General features: G+C 39.5%; 1 protein-coding gene across 3 annotated transcripts in view; it reads left to right on the plus strand.

Annotated features, from left to right (window-relative positions):
* Window positions 1-20,734, plus strand: part of LOC124268681 — a 120,846-nt gene that overhangs the window by 44,286 nt on the left and 55,826 nt on the right. For 2 of the 3 annotated variants that reach the window (XM_046703779.1, XM_046703839.1), the window contains exons 2-3: window positions 12,588-13,718; window positions 18,211-18,475. In XM_046703779.1, the coding sequence (XP_046559735.1) occupies window positions 12,591-13,718; window positions 18,211-18,475 (1,393 nt within the window). In that variant the 5' untranslated portion in view covers window positions 12,588-12,590. Of the gene's footprint in view, window positions 1-356; window positions 435-12,587; window positions 13,719-18,210; window positions 18,476-20,734 lie in introns of those variants that run through there. The other variant, XM_046703696.1, reaches the window with a different exon arrangement.

A 20,734-nucleotide genomic window follows, 5' to 3' on the forward strand; every position in this document is an offset into this window, starting at 1 on the left:
AGGACTCTGGGCCCCTTTCCCTACTATACTGCAGTATGCTACACATTTGTCATAGTCATATATCAGATGCCATTCGTTCTCTGAGATTTGTATAGCCCTTACAATACCCAAGTGTTTTTTACATCCACCCTAGTCAAAAATTTACCTCTAACCTTCATTATACAGCAATACAAGGCCACGTGTCACATGACCATCCATGCACAATTTTGCAAACAGAATGTCACCCTCTTTCAGCCCATCAACCATCCAAGCCCATCCACTTTATGACTACCCAAGATAGCCACCCGCCCTTTCACTCCCTTCTCTCCTCGCTATACCGCCAATCTCACGCAGTATGGTCACATGACAATCTATACCTAGGACTGTTACCGATGCAGGCTCTCAATAATGAAAGTAGGTGCACTCTCTCAACAGGTGCCACCATTGCATTTTATGTAAGTATTTCAGACTTATTCCATTAATCGTATCAATGACATAATTTTGCAAAAACGTCGTATTGCGTGAAACTTACTCATACTACCATATCTACATTTGTACGTCCTATAATCTGCATAGTAAATACAGGTGTATCATAAGTGTCAAGCTGCCTCACCCTATCACGATACAAATGCCGCAATGTTTTGTGTGTTGCAACATACAGGGGTTTTGTAAGAATGTTCAAGGAGGTCCGAAGTGTACGTTAACACACCATAGACAACATGCTGTAGGTTGATGTTTGCCTGTTGCAGATATAGGTATGTTTAACAATGTTAAATTATTCTTCAGACAGGTGAAACAATGGGATATCCCAGGGTGAAAAGAGCTTGCTTGTCATGCCAAAGGTTTAGGTTCGAATCCCCACATGGGTACAATGTTTGAAACCCATTTTGTATGTACTCACTGTGATATTGCTTGAACATTGCTAAAAGTGGCGTAAAACACAACTCACTCACTAACACACCATATGGCTGTGCTATGCAGTTAAAAAGTTTAACTTTACTAAATCAGAAAGAGTATTTTCAAACAAAGTTGCGTCTGTATTTGACCTATCTCTTTCTTGATGTTTCACTGGACACAGAAATGTCTATAAATTCCATATTTGCTTTGAAAAGTGCTCTAGAAACTTAAAGAAAGGGATGCTTATTATCAACCAGAGAGAAGTTAAATTTGTTGTCAGGGATCAAATAGGAAACCAACTTTGATCAAGCATCTGTGAAACTTAAACATTTACAGTAAAAGTTATAAGGCAGTAAATCCCACTTTAATGGTGCTTATATTTTCTATAAAATGATATGTAGTATGTACAAGACTGACTGACTGACTGAGTTTAGTTTTACGCCGCTTTTAGCAATATTCCAGCAATATCACGGCGGGGGACACCAGAAATGGGCTTAACACATTGTGCCCATGTGGGGAATCAAACCCGGGTCTTCGGCGTGACGAGCCAACGCTTTAACCACTAGGCTACCCCACCGCCCCAGTATGTACAAGAAATATGGATTGCCATAAAATTATTTTTGCTAATTAACAGGTGCTCACTTTCAAAGACTACTCACATAGTTGTCTAGATGTTGATCTGTGGCTGCTGAACACTGTGAGTGATAATGGTATGTTATCACTCAACCTTGGGTTAATTTGGTTTGTTATATCACTACTATGGGTTAATTTGGCATAACACTATCATGGATTAGTATGGTACAACATCACCTTGGGTTAATATGGTTTGTTATAACACAACCATACCCATGAAGATCTGGGTTAGAATTGGTCTTCAGTAACCCATGCTTGTTGTAAGAGGCGACTAACGAGATCGGGTGGTCAGACTCGCTGACTTGGTTGACACATGTCATCGTATCCCAAATGCGTAGATTGATGCTTATGGTGTTGATCACTGGATTGCCTGGTCCGGATTCAATTATTTGAAGAACCGCCGCCATGCAACTAGAATATTGCTGAGTGCAGCATAAAACAAGAAAGAAACAAACAATGGTGGATCAATGGATGTGCGGCTTTAAACAACAAACCAAAACTATAACACAACCATTGGGTAAAGTGGTATAACATTACCATGGATTTTCAATGGTACATTAAAACACTTCCATGGGTTGATAAGTTATGTTATAATGCTACCATATGTAAGTATAGTATGTTATAACACCTCAACGGGTTAATATGTTGTGTTATTACACTACCATGAGTTAATGTAGTACATTAATATAATATATTATATAAGCATGAAGATGTAGGTTAGAAATGGTCTTCAGCAACCCATGCTTGTCGTAAGAGGCGACTAACGGGATGGAGTGGTCAGGCTCGCTGACTTGGTTGACACATGTCATCTTATCCCAGTTGCGTAGATCGATGCTCATGCTGTTGATCACTGGATTGCCTGGCTGAGACACGATTATACAGAGATCACCGCCATATAGCTGGAATATTGCTATATATATATATATAAACAACAAAACAAGAAACACCATACTTGTATGTTATAACACCCCACTACCGCTACGTAGCAAGCATACATTTAAAATGTTCTCTCAAGTGATCACCTTATTCCCATTTTTGTAGCGATTCAGAACATGCATCAGAAGTTAGCGGTATTGATGAAGACAGTTAATTAATACTGTCTGGCTTATTTCAAAGGTGTTTCATTCTTTTTCAGAAAATGATTTGTTACAGTTTGATAACATCATTATCAACTTCACAAACAAAAAATAATCTCTAATACGTTTTTTTAAAAGTAACATGTGATCAACCATATGGATACAGTGTAAATACTTCCTCATGATCACTATGGCAACTGATGAATCAATCCTTTATTGACACCCACATTAGATGTGCTGTTACATTAGATGTGCTGTTGTGATAGTTCACACACATATGTAACCACCCAGCTGTACAGTAGGAGATTGTGTTTATATACCACCCAGGTACAGTAGGAGATTGTGTCACAGTTTTACACCACCCAGCACAGTAGGACATCCCAGTAGGAGATTGTATCCACCACCCAGCTGTACAGTAGGAGATTGTATACACCACCCAGCTGTACAGTAGGAGATTGTATGTATACACCACCCAGCTGTACAGTAGGAGATTGTATCACTGTTTATATACCACCCAGCTGTACAGTAGGAGATTGTATCACTGTTTATATACCACCCAGCTGTACAGTAGGAGATTGTATCACTGTTTATACACCACCCAGCTGTACAGTAGGAGATTGTTTTATACACCACCCAGCTGTACAGTAGGAGAGATTGTATACACCACCCAGCTGTACAGTAGGAGATTGTATCACTATTTATACACCACCCAGCTGTACAGTAGGAGATTGTTTCAATATGTATACACCACCCAGCTGTACAGTAGGAGATTGTTTCAATATGTATACACCACCCAGCTGTACAGTAGGAGATTGTATCACTGTTTATACACCACCCAGCTGTACAGTAGGAGATTCTATCACTGTTTATACACCACCCAGCTCTACAGTAGGAGATTGTATCACTGCTTATAAACCACCCAGCTGTACAGTAGGAGATTGTATCAATACTTATATACCACCCAGCTGTACAATAGGAGATTGTATCATTGCTTATACACCACCCAGCTGTACAGTAGGAGATTGTATCACTGTTTATACACCACCCAGCTGTACAGTAGGAGATTGTATCACTGTTTATACACCACCCAGCTGTACAGTAGGAGATTGTATCACCATTCTATCCAGCTGTATTTGGGAACATTGTGTCACCATTCCACCCAGCTGTACAGTAGGAAATTGTATCACCATTCTATCCAGCTGCATTTGGGGACATCGTGTCACCATTTCCACCCAGCTGTACAGTAGGAGATTGTATCACAATTCCACCCAGCTGCATTTGGGGACATCGTGTCACCATTCCACCCAGCTGCACAGTAGGAGATTGTATCACCATTCTATCCAGCTGCATTTGGGGACATCGTGTCACCATTCCACCCAGCTCTATTGCAGGTGATCGTGTTACCATTCTATCCATCGGACATCGTGTCACCATTCCACCAGAGTGTCCATACATTCCACTCCAGTGCATTTGACTGGAAAGTCCTGATCCATGTCTCCACCACACCATTCCAGCTGTACTCCTGTGGACAGTAAAGTTTCCATACCACCCAGCTGTACTGTCTGGATTGTAGTAAAAGTCCCCGACACCACCCAGCTGTCTGGACTGTAGTAAAGTCCCCCGACACCACCCAGCTGTACTCTATATGTCTGGACTGTAGTAAAGTCCCCCGACACCACCCAGCTGTAGTTTACACGCTGTACTCTATATGTCTGGATTGTAGTAAAGTCCCCGACACCACCCAGCTGTAGACACGCTGTACTCTATATGTCTGGACTGTAGTAATGTCTGACACTGTAGTAAAGTTACCCCTGTACTATATGTCTGGACTGTAGTAAAGTCCCCGACACCAGCCAGCCAGCTGCTAGTTTACACGCTGTACTCTATATGTCTGGATTGTAGTAAACACCCCCCGACACCATGTCCAGCTGTAGTCCCCGACACCACCCAGCTGTACTCTATATGTCTGGATTGTAGTAAAGTCCCCCGACACCACCCAGCTGTAGTTTACACGCTGTACTCTATATGTCTGGACTGTAGTAAAGTCCCCCGACACCACCCAGCTGTAGTTTACACGCTGTACTCTATATGTCTGGATTGTAGTAAAGTCCCCCGACACCACCCAGCTGTAGTTTACACGCTGTACTCTATATGTCTGGATTGTAGTAAGTCCCCGACACCACCCAGCTGTAGTTTACACGCTGTACTCTATATGTCTGGATCTGTAGTAAAGTCCCCCGACACCACCCAGCTGTAGTTTACATGCTGTACTCTATATGTCTGGACTGTAGTAAAGTCCCCCGACACCACCCAGCTGTAGTTTACACACCCAGCTGTACTCTATATGTCTGGAGTCCCTGTAGTAAAGTCCCAGCGACACCATGTCAGCTGTAGTTTACACGCTGTACTCTATATGTCTGGACTGTAGTAAAGTCCCCCCGACACCACCCAGCTGTAGTTTACACGCTGTACTCTATATGTCTGGACTGTAGTAAAGTCCCCGACACCACCCAGCTGTAGTTTACACGCTGTACTCTATATGTCTGGACTGTAGTAAAGTCCCCCGACACCACCCAGCTGTAGTTTACACGCTGTACTCTATATGTCTGGACTGTAGTAAAGTCCCCGACACCACCCAGCTGTAGTTTACATGCTGTACTCTATATGTCTGGACTGTAGTAAAGTCCCCCGACACCACCCAGCTGTAGTTTACACGCTGTACTCTATATGTCTGGACTGTAGTAAAGTCCCCGACACCAGTCAGCTGGAGCTTGCTGGGTGGCTGTTTATTGATTATTGTTCTACACGTAGATAATGTCAGCATATGTTGTAGATTACTGATTTGTTCCCTGTCTCGCTCGGTGCCAGGTAGGAATTATTGCTGTCACTTCAGCCTGGACGAATCATGTAAATTTGGTCACTAGCCACATTTATTGTCACAAAAGCACATTGTCAATCTGAATCTAATCCAGAAAGGTAATGTTTAACATTATGTCCAGCAATGATGCACCATGCTTCTGCTTTTTACATCCCACTTTCTTTGGTGTCATGGAATCAACAATGGACATAAAGATATATTGTTACAAAACCCAGTTTCAGCTTCATGGACGTATACAGTAGGACCTTTCATCAGTTTGTATGTCCGTCATTCACCAGTCCATAAATCCAGCTATCCATTTCCTGTACTGAAACCCATAATTAGAAGATAAAGCTACCCTGTTTTCAATTTTGCGGTCCTTTATCGTTGATTTAAGACCACATAATTAAACAAAATACAGTTTATACTGTGAGCAAGTACAATTATTTGATTTTTCTCAAGTGAATTATTGATCCCCCCTACTGTATGACAATCAACTCGCCCAAATTCAAGCCGTGAACTCGCTAAGTTTAGTCGCCACTAACTTTATTCACGGAAATAATTGTTGATAACCACCCTACTATTCCCAATTTGGAAAAGACCTGACACGCACGTTTTATGTGGGATACATGGACAGTGGAAGTGGAAGGACTGGGCATTACGGCCGGGACGGAAGCGGTCAGGTTAGGGCGTGTGTGCCGACGTGTGTTGTCGACGTCAACACACGTAGATCTGGACCCAGTTTGAATATACTGCCGCTTTTGCGCTGCTGACGGATTTTCCAGCTTCGTAGTTTCTTCACTGGGATTAGGGTCAAGAAAATTTTCTTCAAACCATTCGCTTTTTACTTCAAAACACCAAAGATGCTGCCGAGATAGAAATTGCCTATGTCCGACATGTTTGTTTACAAACAATAGGGTCAATGAGTTCGTTGTATTCATACACGGTGAATCGGTCTTTTTAATTAGCGGTCTTAAACTGCCATTTAAGTACGGTTTTGATGAGCTCTCAGCCAATCAGAGCGAGTATCACATAATGTTGTGCTAGAATACTTATTACTGGGTATATACAAGGTTCTTGAGAGACATATATACAAGCTTATCCCTCATGTAGAGGAATCTTTTGAGTTGGTTCTCCATATTGGATTAATGTTACAACTTGGTTTTAAATGTTTATATATGCATGTATAGTTGTCTAAGACACAGCAACTTGCTCTAAAGAGTTATCCCCCTTTGGTATGGCAGGGTGTTTTGATCATTATGTAAATGTCAGTATGACCTATGTCTCTTTCCTACCGCTCATAGATGATGCAGTTTTGTGCATGGCTGATTCACTGTTTCAACTCAAATCACTCACTCACATATGATACAATTAGGGATTGTTTCTACATCCAACTTTGTTTGTAAGTGACACACATTACTGAGGCAGAGATACGGTCTGTTATATCCATGTTTTGTATTTGTTAAATGCTTTATACCACGTCCCATATGACAGCAGTATATATGTACTTACATCTGGACCAGGGAATCCACTGACATATAGAGCAGCGATTGATGTCATTCAGGTTTGATGCACAACCAGGCTACAAGGCTTGACCGCCAAATACATTGTCATGTCTTTCTTATACGACCAGGGCGGTGGGCTAGCCCAGTGGTTGAAGCGTTCGCTTGACACGCTGAAGTCCCGGTGTAGCAGGCCATTTCTTCCCCGGTCTAAACTTTCCCTGGGGAGAATCTGGCCTAGGCCAAACTTTCCCTGGGGAGGTTTTGTCCTAGGATATTCTTACCCCGGGGAAAGTTTGGGCTAGGCTAAAGTTCCCCCCCCTAGGCCAAGCTTTCCCCCCTGTTTAAACTAGGTTATTTTGTTCTGTTTTCTATGAAAATTTGGGAGATTCTGGCCTAGCTAGGCCACTTCTTCCCCACCATTGCTCTTACATCAAAAGGGGGGAGATTCTGGCCAAGCTAGGCTACTTCTTCCCCACCCTTGCTCTTATAAACCGACAATAGGTTTGACTTATATTTTGGTACACATTTTTGCCTCTGAATTGGGTCTCTAAATCCATCTAGCTTCTGCCACCATTCCTATGAAGACACATTGCATTAGTTCTTCATCTGTCCAAATCATGTCACCATAAGATGTAAACATTCAATCGCACATTTGATGGGTAAATAAGATGTAATATACACAGGTTGCTTGCCCTCTTATCATGCTGTTTATTATCTAATATTTGTTGTATTTATGTATAAATGTAATGGAACATTATTCACATTAGCTTGGTTACTAATCCATAATAACTTTTGGTGAATGAAATATGATTCAGATATCCATGGGCCAAGTATACCCCTTACCAAACCTTGTCTTTTGAATATAGAATAAGGCAATATAGTGGAATGATAGATGATACAGCATTTGATATAGATATTGTGTTGGGTTGTTGTTGTTGTGTTGATGTTTACATCTACTTCCAACTGTTAAGTTGATGTCACCGACATGGATGCCATATTTAAAGCCATGAGTGAGGGAATACAATTTTGAATGGATATGGACATCCAAGTAAAAACTGGGTATTTAGTTAAAGTTTCGAATATAGTAATGATTTTAAGGTAAGCCAATTTGGAGTAAGTGGGGATAAGTAAATTATTGAAGCATAAAAATTAGTAAATGATAATATATAACAATAGTAATGATAGAATATCTTTGCTTTTATGCTTGCTTTTCTTTTTAATCACACCTTATATAAGGATATTGAAACAAAATGTGAACCATGTACATGCATGTTATATATGAAGATGAAGATGACCTGTAAATTGATGACATCAACATGAATATCTTATCAATGTGTTCACGTGAATAGCTATGTCTTGTTTTCGATTCTGACTTTTTCAAGACAAACATAAACATGAAAACAAGGTTGGGGAAGAAATAGCCTAGCTAGGCCAGAATCTCCCCCTTTTGTTATAAGAACAAGGGTTTGAAACAAGTAGCCTTTAAAGATGATTCAAGGGTGGGGAAAGTTTGGCCTAGGACAAACTTTCCCCGGGAAGATTAAGCCTAGGTGTGTGTGTGTGCGTGCGTGTGTGTGTTTACACCGGGTTGATTCCCCATGTGGGTACAATGTGTGATGCTCATTTCTGGTGTCGCCCGCCGTGATACTGCTGGAATATTGCTAAAAGCGGAGTAAAACCTTGCTCACTCACTCACTCAGAGAACAGGGAGCTCAGACGTCTAAGGCACCACAGTGTACCTTGGATGTGCAAGTGACGTATGTTCCTGGGTTCAAATCCCAGTTTGTCCATTTTATGTCTTTAGGTTTGTCAGTACCAAACCCACGTTGATGGGTTTCATGAAAGAAGTAAGAATCTGAGGCCTGCATCACTGAGGACATGAAGCTAACATAGCACGATATAACAAGTATACTGTTCCCTGTGGTGTCAAACCCAACTCACTCACTACCTCTAGATTGGGGCCTATGATACAATCTAATCTGCATGTCATGCAATCCAAGGTAGTCATGTCTTAATCAAGGTGAAGGTCGTTTGTTCATAGGCTCAGAGTATTGATAACCAGAGGTTGCCTAAGAGAGGTGATCGAGTTGCAAATTGTGAAGCAATGTAGTGATTTCTGAACATTACTATCACGCTAACTTGAATCATTATTGTGCGATTAGCATTATTATTGTTGTTTTCATTGTTATTCACTATGCAAGGTAGACTTTTAGTTTTGATTTCTTGTTCCTCTTTGTTTTCTGGTTGTCACAAACAGCTGACAGTGTTGCCGATTTTGATGAATACGTGTACATCAAAACAAGCTGAAAATATGATGAATGAAGAACCATAGTTGTCAAACTGATTTATCCACTCATTAGTTAGCTGAATCTTACAATCAGCAGATACTGGACCAGAAGCAAACATTTAGACATTACAAATTATTTGAGGTTATTAATTCTGTTTACATTTAAGATTAAAAATATTTGAAAAAAGCATGACCATTAGAGCTCATCTCATGTGGAATTCAAATATTGATCAGTTTACTGATTAGGTTAGTCTCCCTTACAGACCCTGAAGCAAATATATCCAAAAAAGCCCACACAAGTCTAGAAAATGTGGCAAGTCTAGATTTCCTCAGCTTCAGGTTCAGTCTCAGGGCTCCTTTTCATTATATTTTTTTTTTTACTATGAACTTTTTTCAGTAAAATATGTTCATTTCAGAGACTAGTTGTTAGTCTATGATTAGGTCAATATTCAGTGATTATAATTGGTGTCGTAAAGAATTAAAGAAGGACACTTAAAAACATTGTTAAGTCATATATGTTGACATTACCAGGGTGCCTATTGGAATGGGGCTTTGTTCTGTAGCCCTGGTAAGCTGTAAGATTGTTGACATGGCGTTAAACAATACTCGCTCACTCACTCTTTCACCATAAATAATCATTGTGTTGACACAAACTTACTTGAGATGGATCAATCTTGTCGTTGTGTGCACAACACACACCTTGTCACGACTCACCTGCGATTTGATTGATGCCCGTGTATTTAGGCCAAAAAGAATCTCTACTAAAGATAACTAGACATTTCAGTCCAACATTTCATTAACAATTAATGCAGAGATTGCTAAGCAGAATATAAATTTTAAATTTTAAATTTAATTATATCTTTTAATATTTAAAAAATCTTCATCCGAGATAAATGTCAATACATTGAAATCTTAATTTAAAAAATTAGAAGTTTAATTTAACAAACTTCAAAATCACAAAGTTAAAATGACAGTTACTTTTGTTGATGAGTATACATAGCTAGGTAGACCAAGACACATTTACATGTACTGACACTATGCAGTTCAGTAAGTCACACAACAGAATGTATGTGTTCACTGAAAAGGCTTGAAGATCGCATTGTCCTGTTCCCAATGTCTCACAGAGCAATGCATCGTGTGCACAATGATTTTATCACTTTGTTGTTCACTGTCTAGGTCAACCAAGCACGATAAGAGAGACAGACCCTGACATAGCACAGGAAGGCAATTAGGACATGTTGATTAGTGGTGCTAAACACTATACAGCCTCACTCCGAGTGGGGGCGGCTACTGCAAAGGGGTGTGGCTGCTGCATTCTGGGATTTGTTGTCCATGGAGACAGATGTGTGATGGGAATCAATAAATGGATGTGTGATTCGTCAGCTACCTGGTTTTCAGGATATATCGTGTCCCAATAATCTGTCATGTACAGGAAACAGTATTCATGGTATGCATTGCACGGGTGGATTCAAGAATTTTAAAATGGGGAGTTCGAATATTGGGGAAGGGGGAAAGAGGTGCACACCACCCAACTCAATAAGTGGTAGTTGTCAGGGATGCCCTGCAGCACCCATATCTGGATCCGCCAGTCTCTTTAACTGACGTGGCACGATATTTTTAACTATCGTTAAAAAGAATTGGATGGTCCCTAACTGCTTTTGAGTAGTATAATTAGGTTAATGCAGGTATTTACCTGTTGGCCTAATCTATGTCACAGAATGTAAGATGGCAGACAACCTGGGAGGTGTATGAATTAACTGAGTGAAATTGCAGTTGCTGCCAAATAGCTCAATCCTGGTCTGCGTCTGTGAACTGTATCCTCGTTATATCAAAGGGTTCCTTGGGAGGAAGGTGCTGGGGCAAAAGAAATTATATGTCCCCTTACCTATTACATACTTTTTTAAAAAAGGGTAGGTGGGTCGATTTTATCTTCTTTTTTTTAATTTTAACATTTTTGTTAGTAGCACCACATGTGCAGCTAAGAATGTCTTCAAGGATACCATATCATGTTGTGACAATGCCTTGTGATGAAACATTGAAAGATCTTTCTATCAAATCATTATTCATGTTATGTATTTGCAGGTTTTGTCAGTGAGAGCCCTTTATGCCAATTCAGTGCAATCCATTTTAGCCTTATGTACACTGAAAAACATGAAAATATCATACTCGATTTGGATGAAAATGATGAGTTGAAATGCACTCCAGTCGTGATTTTGACTTGGATAGGGTCGGCTGGGTAACTGGAAAAGGATATAAATATATTTTTTGGGCCTAAGTGATGCATGTTGTAGATGGCTACCACTCAGACTGGCAAACAAAGATTTGGTACCAACAAACCAGTCATTATCAGGGATTTGAACCCAAGACCAGCAGACCTTGTTATCTCACTCTTCTATAAACTATGGATGTCAACCTATAAGGAACGCTTCATGCGTTCCTCATGATACAGAAGTTGACATCCAAAAAGTTTGCCCCAATATGTATATAACTTTTGAATCCCCAAAAATAATATTTGCAACAGATGACCAAAAGTATAATATGAATATTGTTTGAAACTGTATGAACTGGTGGAATTTACTCTCATCTGACCAAAATGACATTGCCTGATCAATCGTTATAAATAATACTGTTGGCCTCATGGCCATTCATACAAATGAAATCATCTGTCTGTCTGTCGTTATAAATAATCCGAGTCTATATTTGTGTTGCTCATTTAACAAACATCGGAAATGATGTACAGAAGAACTTTGTTTTCAATCAAGGATGTTGTGTTCACATGAAGATTCCAAGTTACAGTTGGTCTTTGACAACATCTGGTTGTCGTAAGAGGCGACAAAGTGGATTGGATGGTCAGACCTGCTGACTTGGTTGATGTGTCCCAATAGCTTAGGTTGTGCTCATGATACCATTCCACGGGACATGATCCAGACTCGGATACTTGCAGACCACTGTCACAAGCCTGCAGTTTGGCTCATTGTAAACCAAAAGTCACTGTTCTTAAATGTGATCGGTTGAAAACCATGACCAAATGATATTCGACTCCCTGACATTTCAAGACTATTTGTATGCATATTATACGTACAAGTAATTGGTACTTTTTTTTGCTTCCATGTCAATAGTGCAGACAGAAAAATGTGTGGACCTTTTGGTTTACTTTTGTGTTTGCAATGTCGATATTTCATTTGAAACCTCTGGTTAACACCATCGCAAATGAATTCCCTTGCATCAAATACTCAATAACACCCTGAAATTGGCCAACACATGATGTTTGTCTCCTAATAGTGGCATGAAAAAACAAACAACAAACTGTTATTCTTTAACCGATATTTACAAATATGAATTTGTTATTTCAGACAATGGTCGATGTTGCGACACCGGGTTGCAGCAGCGCTGACAGCATGGATATGAAGTCATCCACCTTCAGCGATGATGTCATACCAAAGGGAGAGAGGTTTGCAGTGCCCATGACCAGCCGTGTTTGTGATAGACGCAAGAAGTCATCGAATGTCCTACATCAGATCGTCGGTGACGACCTCCTTGTACCTCAAACCAGCAGTGCCTGCAGCGCTTTCGTAGCATCCTCCTCATGTAGCAATAACCACAAACAGTGCAACAAAGATTCCATGCTGCCTGGAAGTGATGTGTTTACTGTTTTCTCTAACGGAACAGGTAACGTCACACACCACAGACATGATAATTTCACTGTTCCTGGAACAAGCAGTTCTGCTGATCTTTTAACAGTGCCATCTTCAAATAGCAATGACATTACTGGGAAAGTTGATGAAGATTTCCCCATGCCTGGAACCAGCAGTGCCTTTGAAAGATGTAAAGCACAATCTACCCGAGTTAATGACGTCATGCATTGGAGGGACTTATCTGAGACGTCTACTCGAAGCAATGACGCCTTGCAGCAGAGTTCTGATGATGATTTCGATTTTCCTGAAACAAGCAAGGCTTGCAATATGTTTACAATGCCATTTTCCTGTACAGATAAGGGTTTGAAACAAAGAGTGTCTGCTGATTTCGCAGTGCCTTGGACAAGCCATAATAACGATGTGGATATGACGTCATACTTGAATAGAAATGTTGGCAAGAGTCCAATGTTGTCCGATGGAACAAAGGATATTAATGATGAAGAACCCATGGCAAGCACTTTTGACAATAGCTGTGATAATAAATATGACTCAAAGCAACGCAATGACAGCGGTATTTCAATGTCAGATTGTGAATATGTGGAAAAGCATAATAATTTTGTTGATAGCAGAAATGGCCGATTGTCCTCAACAGATAGTGCTTTGGAAGACTCTTTCAAGGACCAACATTCCATTTCCTACTTGGACCAATCAGTTAATCATTCTGTGATGCACACTGACAGTGCCTTTGACAATCAGCCAATCGTTTGTGACAATATTGCTGACAATGGACCAATGAAACTGTCTGATACATTCCCCTCCATCCTCTGTGATATTCCCGCCTCAACTGTGGTGAGTTTGGCCCTTTATTTTAGTTTAAATAAGATGGTTTAGGCCAGATTATATCATTTTGATATTTCAAATATTGGTTGTGAGATTCATTGTTTTAATGCATTGTTCAGGATCTTATTTAATCATCTTATCTCAGTATGGATATGTCATCACATTAATCTGTTTTAAAACTGTATCCAAAGTTTCAAATTCAGTTTATTTTTAAACATTAATTTCTTTTGTATGCAAAAAACGTTACTTTGGTTACAGAAGTCTTTGAATGAGCTATGGCTGTAATGCTTAACATGAAAAAAAGTATTTACGGGAAGAACATTTGTTCCAAGGCAGATAATCCAATTCAAACCTGTCATTTATAAGATATATTGATCAAAATTAAAATAATATACAAAATACATTGAATTATTTCAATGATACATGTGCAGGAATACAGGCATCTTACTTATACCACCTAAGAATTTATGTTTTACTTCCATATTTTCTGAAATGTGTCACATGGGTACAATGTGTGAAGCCCATTTCTGGTGTCCCCCGCCGTGATATTGCTGGAATATTGCTAAAAGCGGCGTAAAACCAAACTCAGTCAGTCAGTCTGAAATGTGTCCTTTAGTCAAATATTTGCATATAGTATAGGTTAATTAATATATATTAATGCTTTGGCAAACTGGAAAAAGAAGTGAAAACTAGAACCTAAATGTGTGAGTATTCTGTTCTGTAAAGAGAAAATTACAAATGTCCATTGATCCATCGTTGTTTGTTGTTTAACGGCGCACTCAGCAATATTCCAGCTATATGGCGGCGGTCTGTAAATAATCGAGTCTGGACCAGACAATCCAGCTATCAACAGCATGAGCATCGATCTACGGAACTGGGATATGATGACATGTGTCAACCAAGTCAGCAAACCTGACCACCCGATCCCGTTAGTTGCCTCGTACGACAAGTGTGGGTCGCTGAAGACCAATTCTAACAGGTTTCCATAATAGTGACAGGGAAAGTTGGTCTTGGGAGACGATATGCTTCACAAAGACTGACAATATATAGATTAATTTGTTTCAATTATTTTTTAAATCTTTGTGGTGTTTGGGAGATAGATGATTCACATAAAGACTTGTAACATATATGCTGGTCACTAGAGGCAGGGGTAGTATGGTAGCCTAGTGATTATAAGCGTTCGCTCGTCACCCGGGTTCGATTCCCCACATGGGTACAATGTATGAAGCTGGTGTCCCCCGCCATGATATTGCTTAAAGCGGGATAAAACCCAACTCACTCACTCACTAGAGGTGACATAATGGATTAGGTAATAATGATCCATGACTCAGTGGATCGTGTGTCATGGATCCGTACTAACAATACCGGTTAGTAGATTGTTTGGTCCAAACCACTTATTTACTGGTGAAGGGTTAAACAACAAACACACATTCTTTACATTTTATGGAGAAACAGAATCATGATAATTAGTTTGCTTCATTTACAAAAATAACATATTGAATCCAACTTCTATAACTAGGGCTGTGGGTAGCCTATGGTTGTATATTGATTCTCAAGCCCATTTCTGGTGTCCCCCCGTGATATTGCTGGAATATTGCTAAAAGCGGCGTAAAACCAAACTCAGTCAGTCAGTCAGTGGTACTTTAACTATAATAGTTCATGGCGAAAGTGTGTTTTATTACACTATACATGGTGGTAGAGCGAACTGTATTTCTTAAACAGAATCATGATAATTAGTTTGCATCATTTACGAAAATAACATATTGAATCCAACTTTTATCTTATGTGTATATTGTCTCTGGTGGTTATGTTTCAAAACTAGTGGTAGTAATTGAACTGAGGCCAAACTTTAGCCAAAGGAATGCGTTTCAGCCATATCACAGCAATATGGTCAGCAGGGTTATCTCCCTTTAACAAAAGCAGTCGAGGCATTTTTGCTTGTGTATAGTCAGGAAGTTCAGCATATGTTAGTTGTGGAAATCTAATGAGGTGATAATTTATAAATGTGTAGTTATCACTGTTCACAGGAATTCAAGTTACTACAAAATATGAATGTATGCTTTTACACTTATAAAAACCATGTCTGCTCACATGCGACTCAGACAATCAAGTTAGCCAGAGGCTTTCATGTATGGACAGACACCTGCACTAAGAACCCACTTTATAGCAAACACAAAGACACTGCAAAACACAAACAGGTTCAAACTGCCAACAGTTTTCTAATTTTGTTTGTACATGAGATTTGGGTATCTTGGTGGGTAGGAGGGGAAAAATTGATTAATGCTCATTAAACTTTACATTTTGTTTGTGTAAATAAACTGTTCTCTACATTGAAGATAACTACATCCGTGTACATCATGTTAGAGTTACTGGGGCAGTGGGGTAGCCTGGTGGTTAAAGCGTTGGCTCGTCACACCGAAGACCCGGGTTTGAATCCCCACATGGGTACAATGTGTGAAGCCCATTTCTGGTGTCCCCCGCCGTGATGTTGCTGGAATATTGCTAAAAGCGGCGTAAAACCAAACTCAGTCAGTCAGTCAGTGTTGTAGTTATTTAGACAGTGACATTTTTCGAAAGTAGAGTGAGTGAGTTTAGTTTTATGTGGCACTCAGCAATACTCCAGCTATATAGTGGCGGTCTGTAAAAATCAAGTCTGGACCAGACAATCCTGTGATCAACAGCATGAGCATTGATCTACGCAATTGGGCTACGATAACATGTGTCAACCAAGCCAGCAAGCCTGACCACCCGATCCCGTTAGTCGCCTCTTACGACAACATGGGTTACTGAAGACCAATTCTAACCGAGATCTTCATGGGTTTCGATAGTACATGATACAGGATACAGTGTTCTGCACGGCATATATCGTGGGTGTATATGTCAGATGTATCACATGTAGATGAAAGTATCATCAAAGTAGGTGACATTTATTATTCAAGAATTTGGCATGAACATGCTTCCATAGGTTTTTGTTACCTCATTTATATCACAAATCTTTTGAGGAGTAAAGGTGAACATTAATTAGAATAAAATCATTATTGTATTTTTTTCAAATTTAAATCCTGTAAGACCTGTGGATCTATAGCTAATTTTACTAAAAGTAGATTGAAGTTATGTATTTTTAAAGTGTTAAAGCTGTTTGCTCTTTAAAGTGTTGAAGTAGTTGAAAGCCATGTGTGAACACCATTTTAGGTTACCCCTGGTGTACTATTGAAGGAATTCTGCTAATTAGTGCAGCATTAACTCACCTGTTCAGTCATTTGTCAACTGCGCATTCTTTCTCCGGCTCAAACATTTTCAACATCTCTGAGGCTGCAGGTACTATGAAACAGGGAAATTTGGTGGTGATCCCTAAGGAAACTGAACTCAATTTAACACATTACTCCCCAACTGCGGACTTAATAAATATGTTTTTACTCTTCACAAATGATTTTGTTTGTGCAAGTCATTGTGTAAATGAGTTTATTGTTCAGCTACACTAATCATCTAGTCTCTGAAGTGAACATATATTACAGAAAACGGTTAGTAAAGTATATTGATAATATATAATAAAAAGGAGCCCACAGACTTTCTTCCTGAAACTGTGGTAATCTGTACTTGCATGGGCTGTATTATGTTTATTTGTTTCAGGTATTACAGACTAGAGTTTAGCATGTTTATCTCTTTGTGTCTGTTCATGTAATATAGAAGATATTATTTATATGAGTGCCCATGTCATACTATGTTTACGGCATGAGTACCTAAATGTGGATATACAGACATTTAGGCACCAGTGTTGTAAACATAGTATGACATGGCCACGAATATAATATTCTATTTATTACCGATGTTATCAAATTGAGGAAAATATATCCAAATCTACTTTCAAATATAGGCTGGCTACCTGCTGTAGCCATCATAGAAGAAACGTGATATCATAGCATTGTTCATGACGTCACGTCACCATGACAAAGTGATATTTTGCCCTAGGGCATCGTATGAAAATATTAACCCAGATATTTTCACCCTCGTAGGTAATAAAAGTTTATATCATGATCTGTTGATGGCACTGTTCAAGTTATTGTTAATTTCTGAAAAGTTTCCCCCGTTACGATCCTTGCATTGTCAGGGGAAGGTAACATTGGTGACAGAGATCTACTGTTTTTGTACCATGTTACGATCCTTGCATCGTCAGGGGAAGGTAACATTGGTGACAAAGATCTACTGTTTTTGTACCATGTTAGATACCTGGGATATAACAGAAATACTGTGGTGTTAAACACGAATCACTCACTAACTCACTGTTCTCCCTTTGAAACACTGTGATATACCTGATATACTATTAGATCCAACTAATCCACATTTTTAATCCAGTAACGTCATGCATGAAGACATGAATGTAACCTTGTATGAATCATTATTTAAGAAACTCCTTAGGAATTGATCGATAAATTTTTAAAAATGAAGCAAATTATTGACTTTAATACTGAGATTCCAGATGACATCTTTTCCTTCATCACAGGAGAGTGGCCCGTCTGTGATAGTGGAACGACAACCACGTGATTTTATTAAGCTGCTCAGTGAACGTCTGCATGTACCCGACTCCGATGAATTCGACACGGATGACAGTCACCAGATGCAATGTCAGCAGTTCTACCGGAGTCTGAGGCTGGAAGTCAATGAGAAGATCATCTCAGACACCGATTCCGACAGTGCTGACTCAGGGGTTGCTGAGCACCGCAAACGTTCCTACCACAGGCGACGAATGAGCAGGTATCGCCACAGAGGTGAGACCAGGCTTGATGCTTATACTTCAGTATATGATTCGTCTCTGCCAACAGCATAATACTGTCCTTTAGGTCATATTTATCCAAAGCACTTGATATGCAATAGTTTAGTTAATGAATTAATGAAACTGAATTTAGTTTTGTTTTACGACTGTGATAGAAAAAGAATTGTCATCAAATGAACCTACATGTACTTGAATTTCATGAATGTATGACCCTGGATGTTTGACCCTGGATGTATGACCCTGAATGTATGACCCTGGATGTATGACCCTGGATGTATGACCCTGAATGTATGACCCTGGATGTTTGACCCTGGATGTATGACCCTGGATGTATGACCCTGGATGTATGGATGTATGACCCTGGATGCACACACATCATGATTTTCCAAAACAACTGCGCAACTGGATATGTCAATGCAACGCTTATTGGTCTACACAGCTTCAACTTGGGATAAACACTTGACTATGTAATTTGCATTACAAAATGAATCCTCCTTTGAACACAAACTAATTTGAGTGATATTTGATCTGTAATATGTTTTGTCTGTATATTCTTATGCCATTAGAATACTAAAAGCCATCGGTAGCTCCCACACTCTAAAATATTTGTTGTCACCTACATAAGATTTTCATCTGAAGCGGTCTCATATCCGAACTTCATCCACACGAGTTCAACTGGTTCAACTCCTTGAGTACATTAAGAAAAGAGTCTTTGTTAACTTAATGACATACATCATGTTTGTTATGCTGCTCGTTGTTGATGCCAGACAATCCAGTGATTGTCATCATGGGCATCATGCATCAATACTCATGACAATAATGAGCAGTTAAAACTATACACTAAAATCAAGGTCAGTTTCAGTTGAATGTCTTTGAAAACTGTGAAAATATATTCTGTACAACAATATCCTTGGAAAAAATCAAAGAGGTGTCAGGGTGAAATGGGTTTAAACTGTTCATGAACATGTGACTGGAGAGGATCGAGGTTTAACATGGATGCACAACTCCAACATATACCAACTTCAAACAAAGGAGTCTTGCTTTATCCATTAATTTACCATTCTTGGTATGACATGGCCAGTGAATCAAATAATTTACCTTCCGCTTTCCATTCAAAATTTTTATCCACTACACATAGGGACGGTGGGGTAGCCTAGTGGTTAAAGCATTGGCTCGTCATGCCGAAGACCCGGGTTTGAATCCTCACATGGGTACAATGTGTGAAGGCCATTTGTGGTGTCCCCCACCGTGATGTTGCTGGAATATTGCTAAAAGTGGCGTAAAACCAAGCTCAGTCAGTCAGTCCACTACACATAGATCTTATGAAAGTTTATGGTTGTGTTTGTGAATGTGAAAGTAGACAGGACCATTCATAAATGGCATCCAATGATGAACAAGAAGTACATCTGCTACTCAATGAGAAGCGCAATGGAAGATGAAAGTACTCTCGTTATGATTGGTTTCTTTGGGTTCATTCATTTGTTCCTGCAGATTTCATTTTGGTAACTTTTCCTTAGCAGTCATAATACCACATTTTTTTGTGTGAAATATCTGTTGCTCCAAAATTTAGTCCCTCAGGTACCAAGGGAGACAACTAGGCCAAAAAAATTAAACATCAAATGGGCACATATGGGCATTTCTGGCCCAAGATCACCCTGAAACTTTACCCACCTACCTTAAACATTAAAAGCAGAACAAGGGAGACAATCCACAATTGTTAAGTTGAATTTGTGATACTGTTAATACATGGAATTAAACACAGCTAATCCTCTCAGTAATTTCCATTGCTGTATTTCCTTTCTGTCATGTCTTGACTTTGTACTTCAGTGGGGCAGTTGGGTGGTCTTGTGGTTTAAGCGTTCGCTAGTTACACCAAATATCTGTGTTTGATTCCCCACATGAGTACAATGTGTCAAGCGCATTAGTAAAAGTCCCTTAAAAACTAAACTCACTTTCTCAATGTACTTCAGCTTTCAGCAAGGCACAGCTTTTGACTAAAGTCATTTTACGGCACTTCATCCACTATAGAAATATCTCACAGATGAGAACCCAAAAGATGAATTGTCATAACATTGACTTCACAACATCCTTGAGTTTTCAAGTAATATCACCTCATATATCAAATATGTTAAAAATACAAATATGATACCTACAAATGTACAAACTGATTAAAGGTGTATAATCCGACTTTCATCACCAGGCTACAGCTCAGGGTAAGCTGCACATTTCTGTGTTATATTATATTCATATACAG

Source organism: Haliotis rubra, unplaced genomic scaffold, assembly GCF_003918875.1.
Source record: "Haliotis rubra isolate DU_JTF1 unplaced genomic scaffold, ASM391887v1 Scf1, whole genome shotgun sequence".
Taxonomy (NCBI): Eukaryota; Metazoa; Mollusca; class Gastropoda; order Lepetellida; family Haliotidae; genus Haliotis; species Haliotis rubra.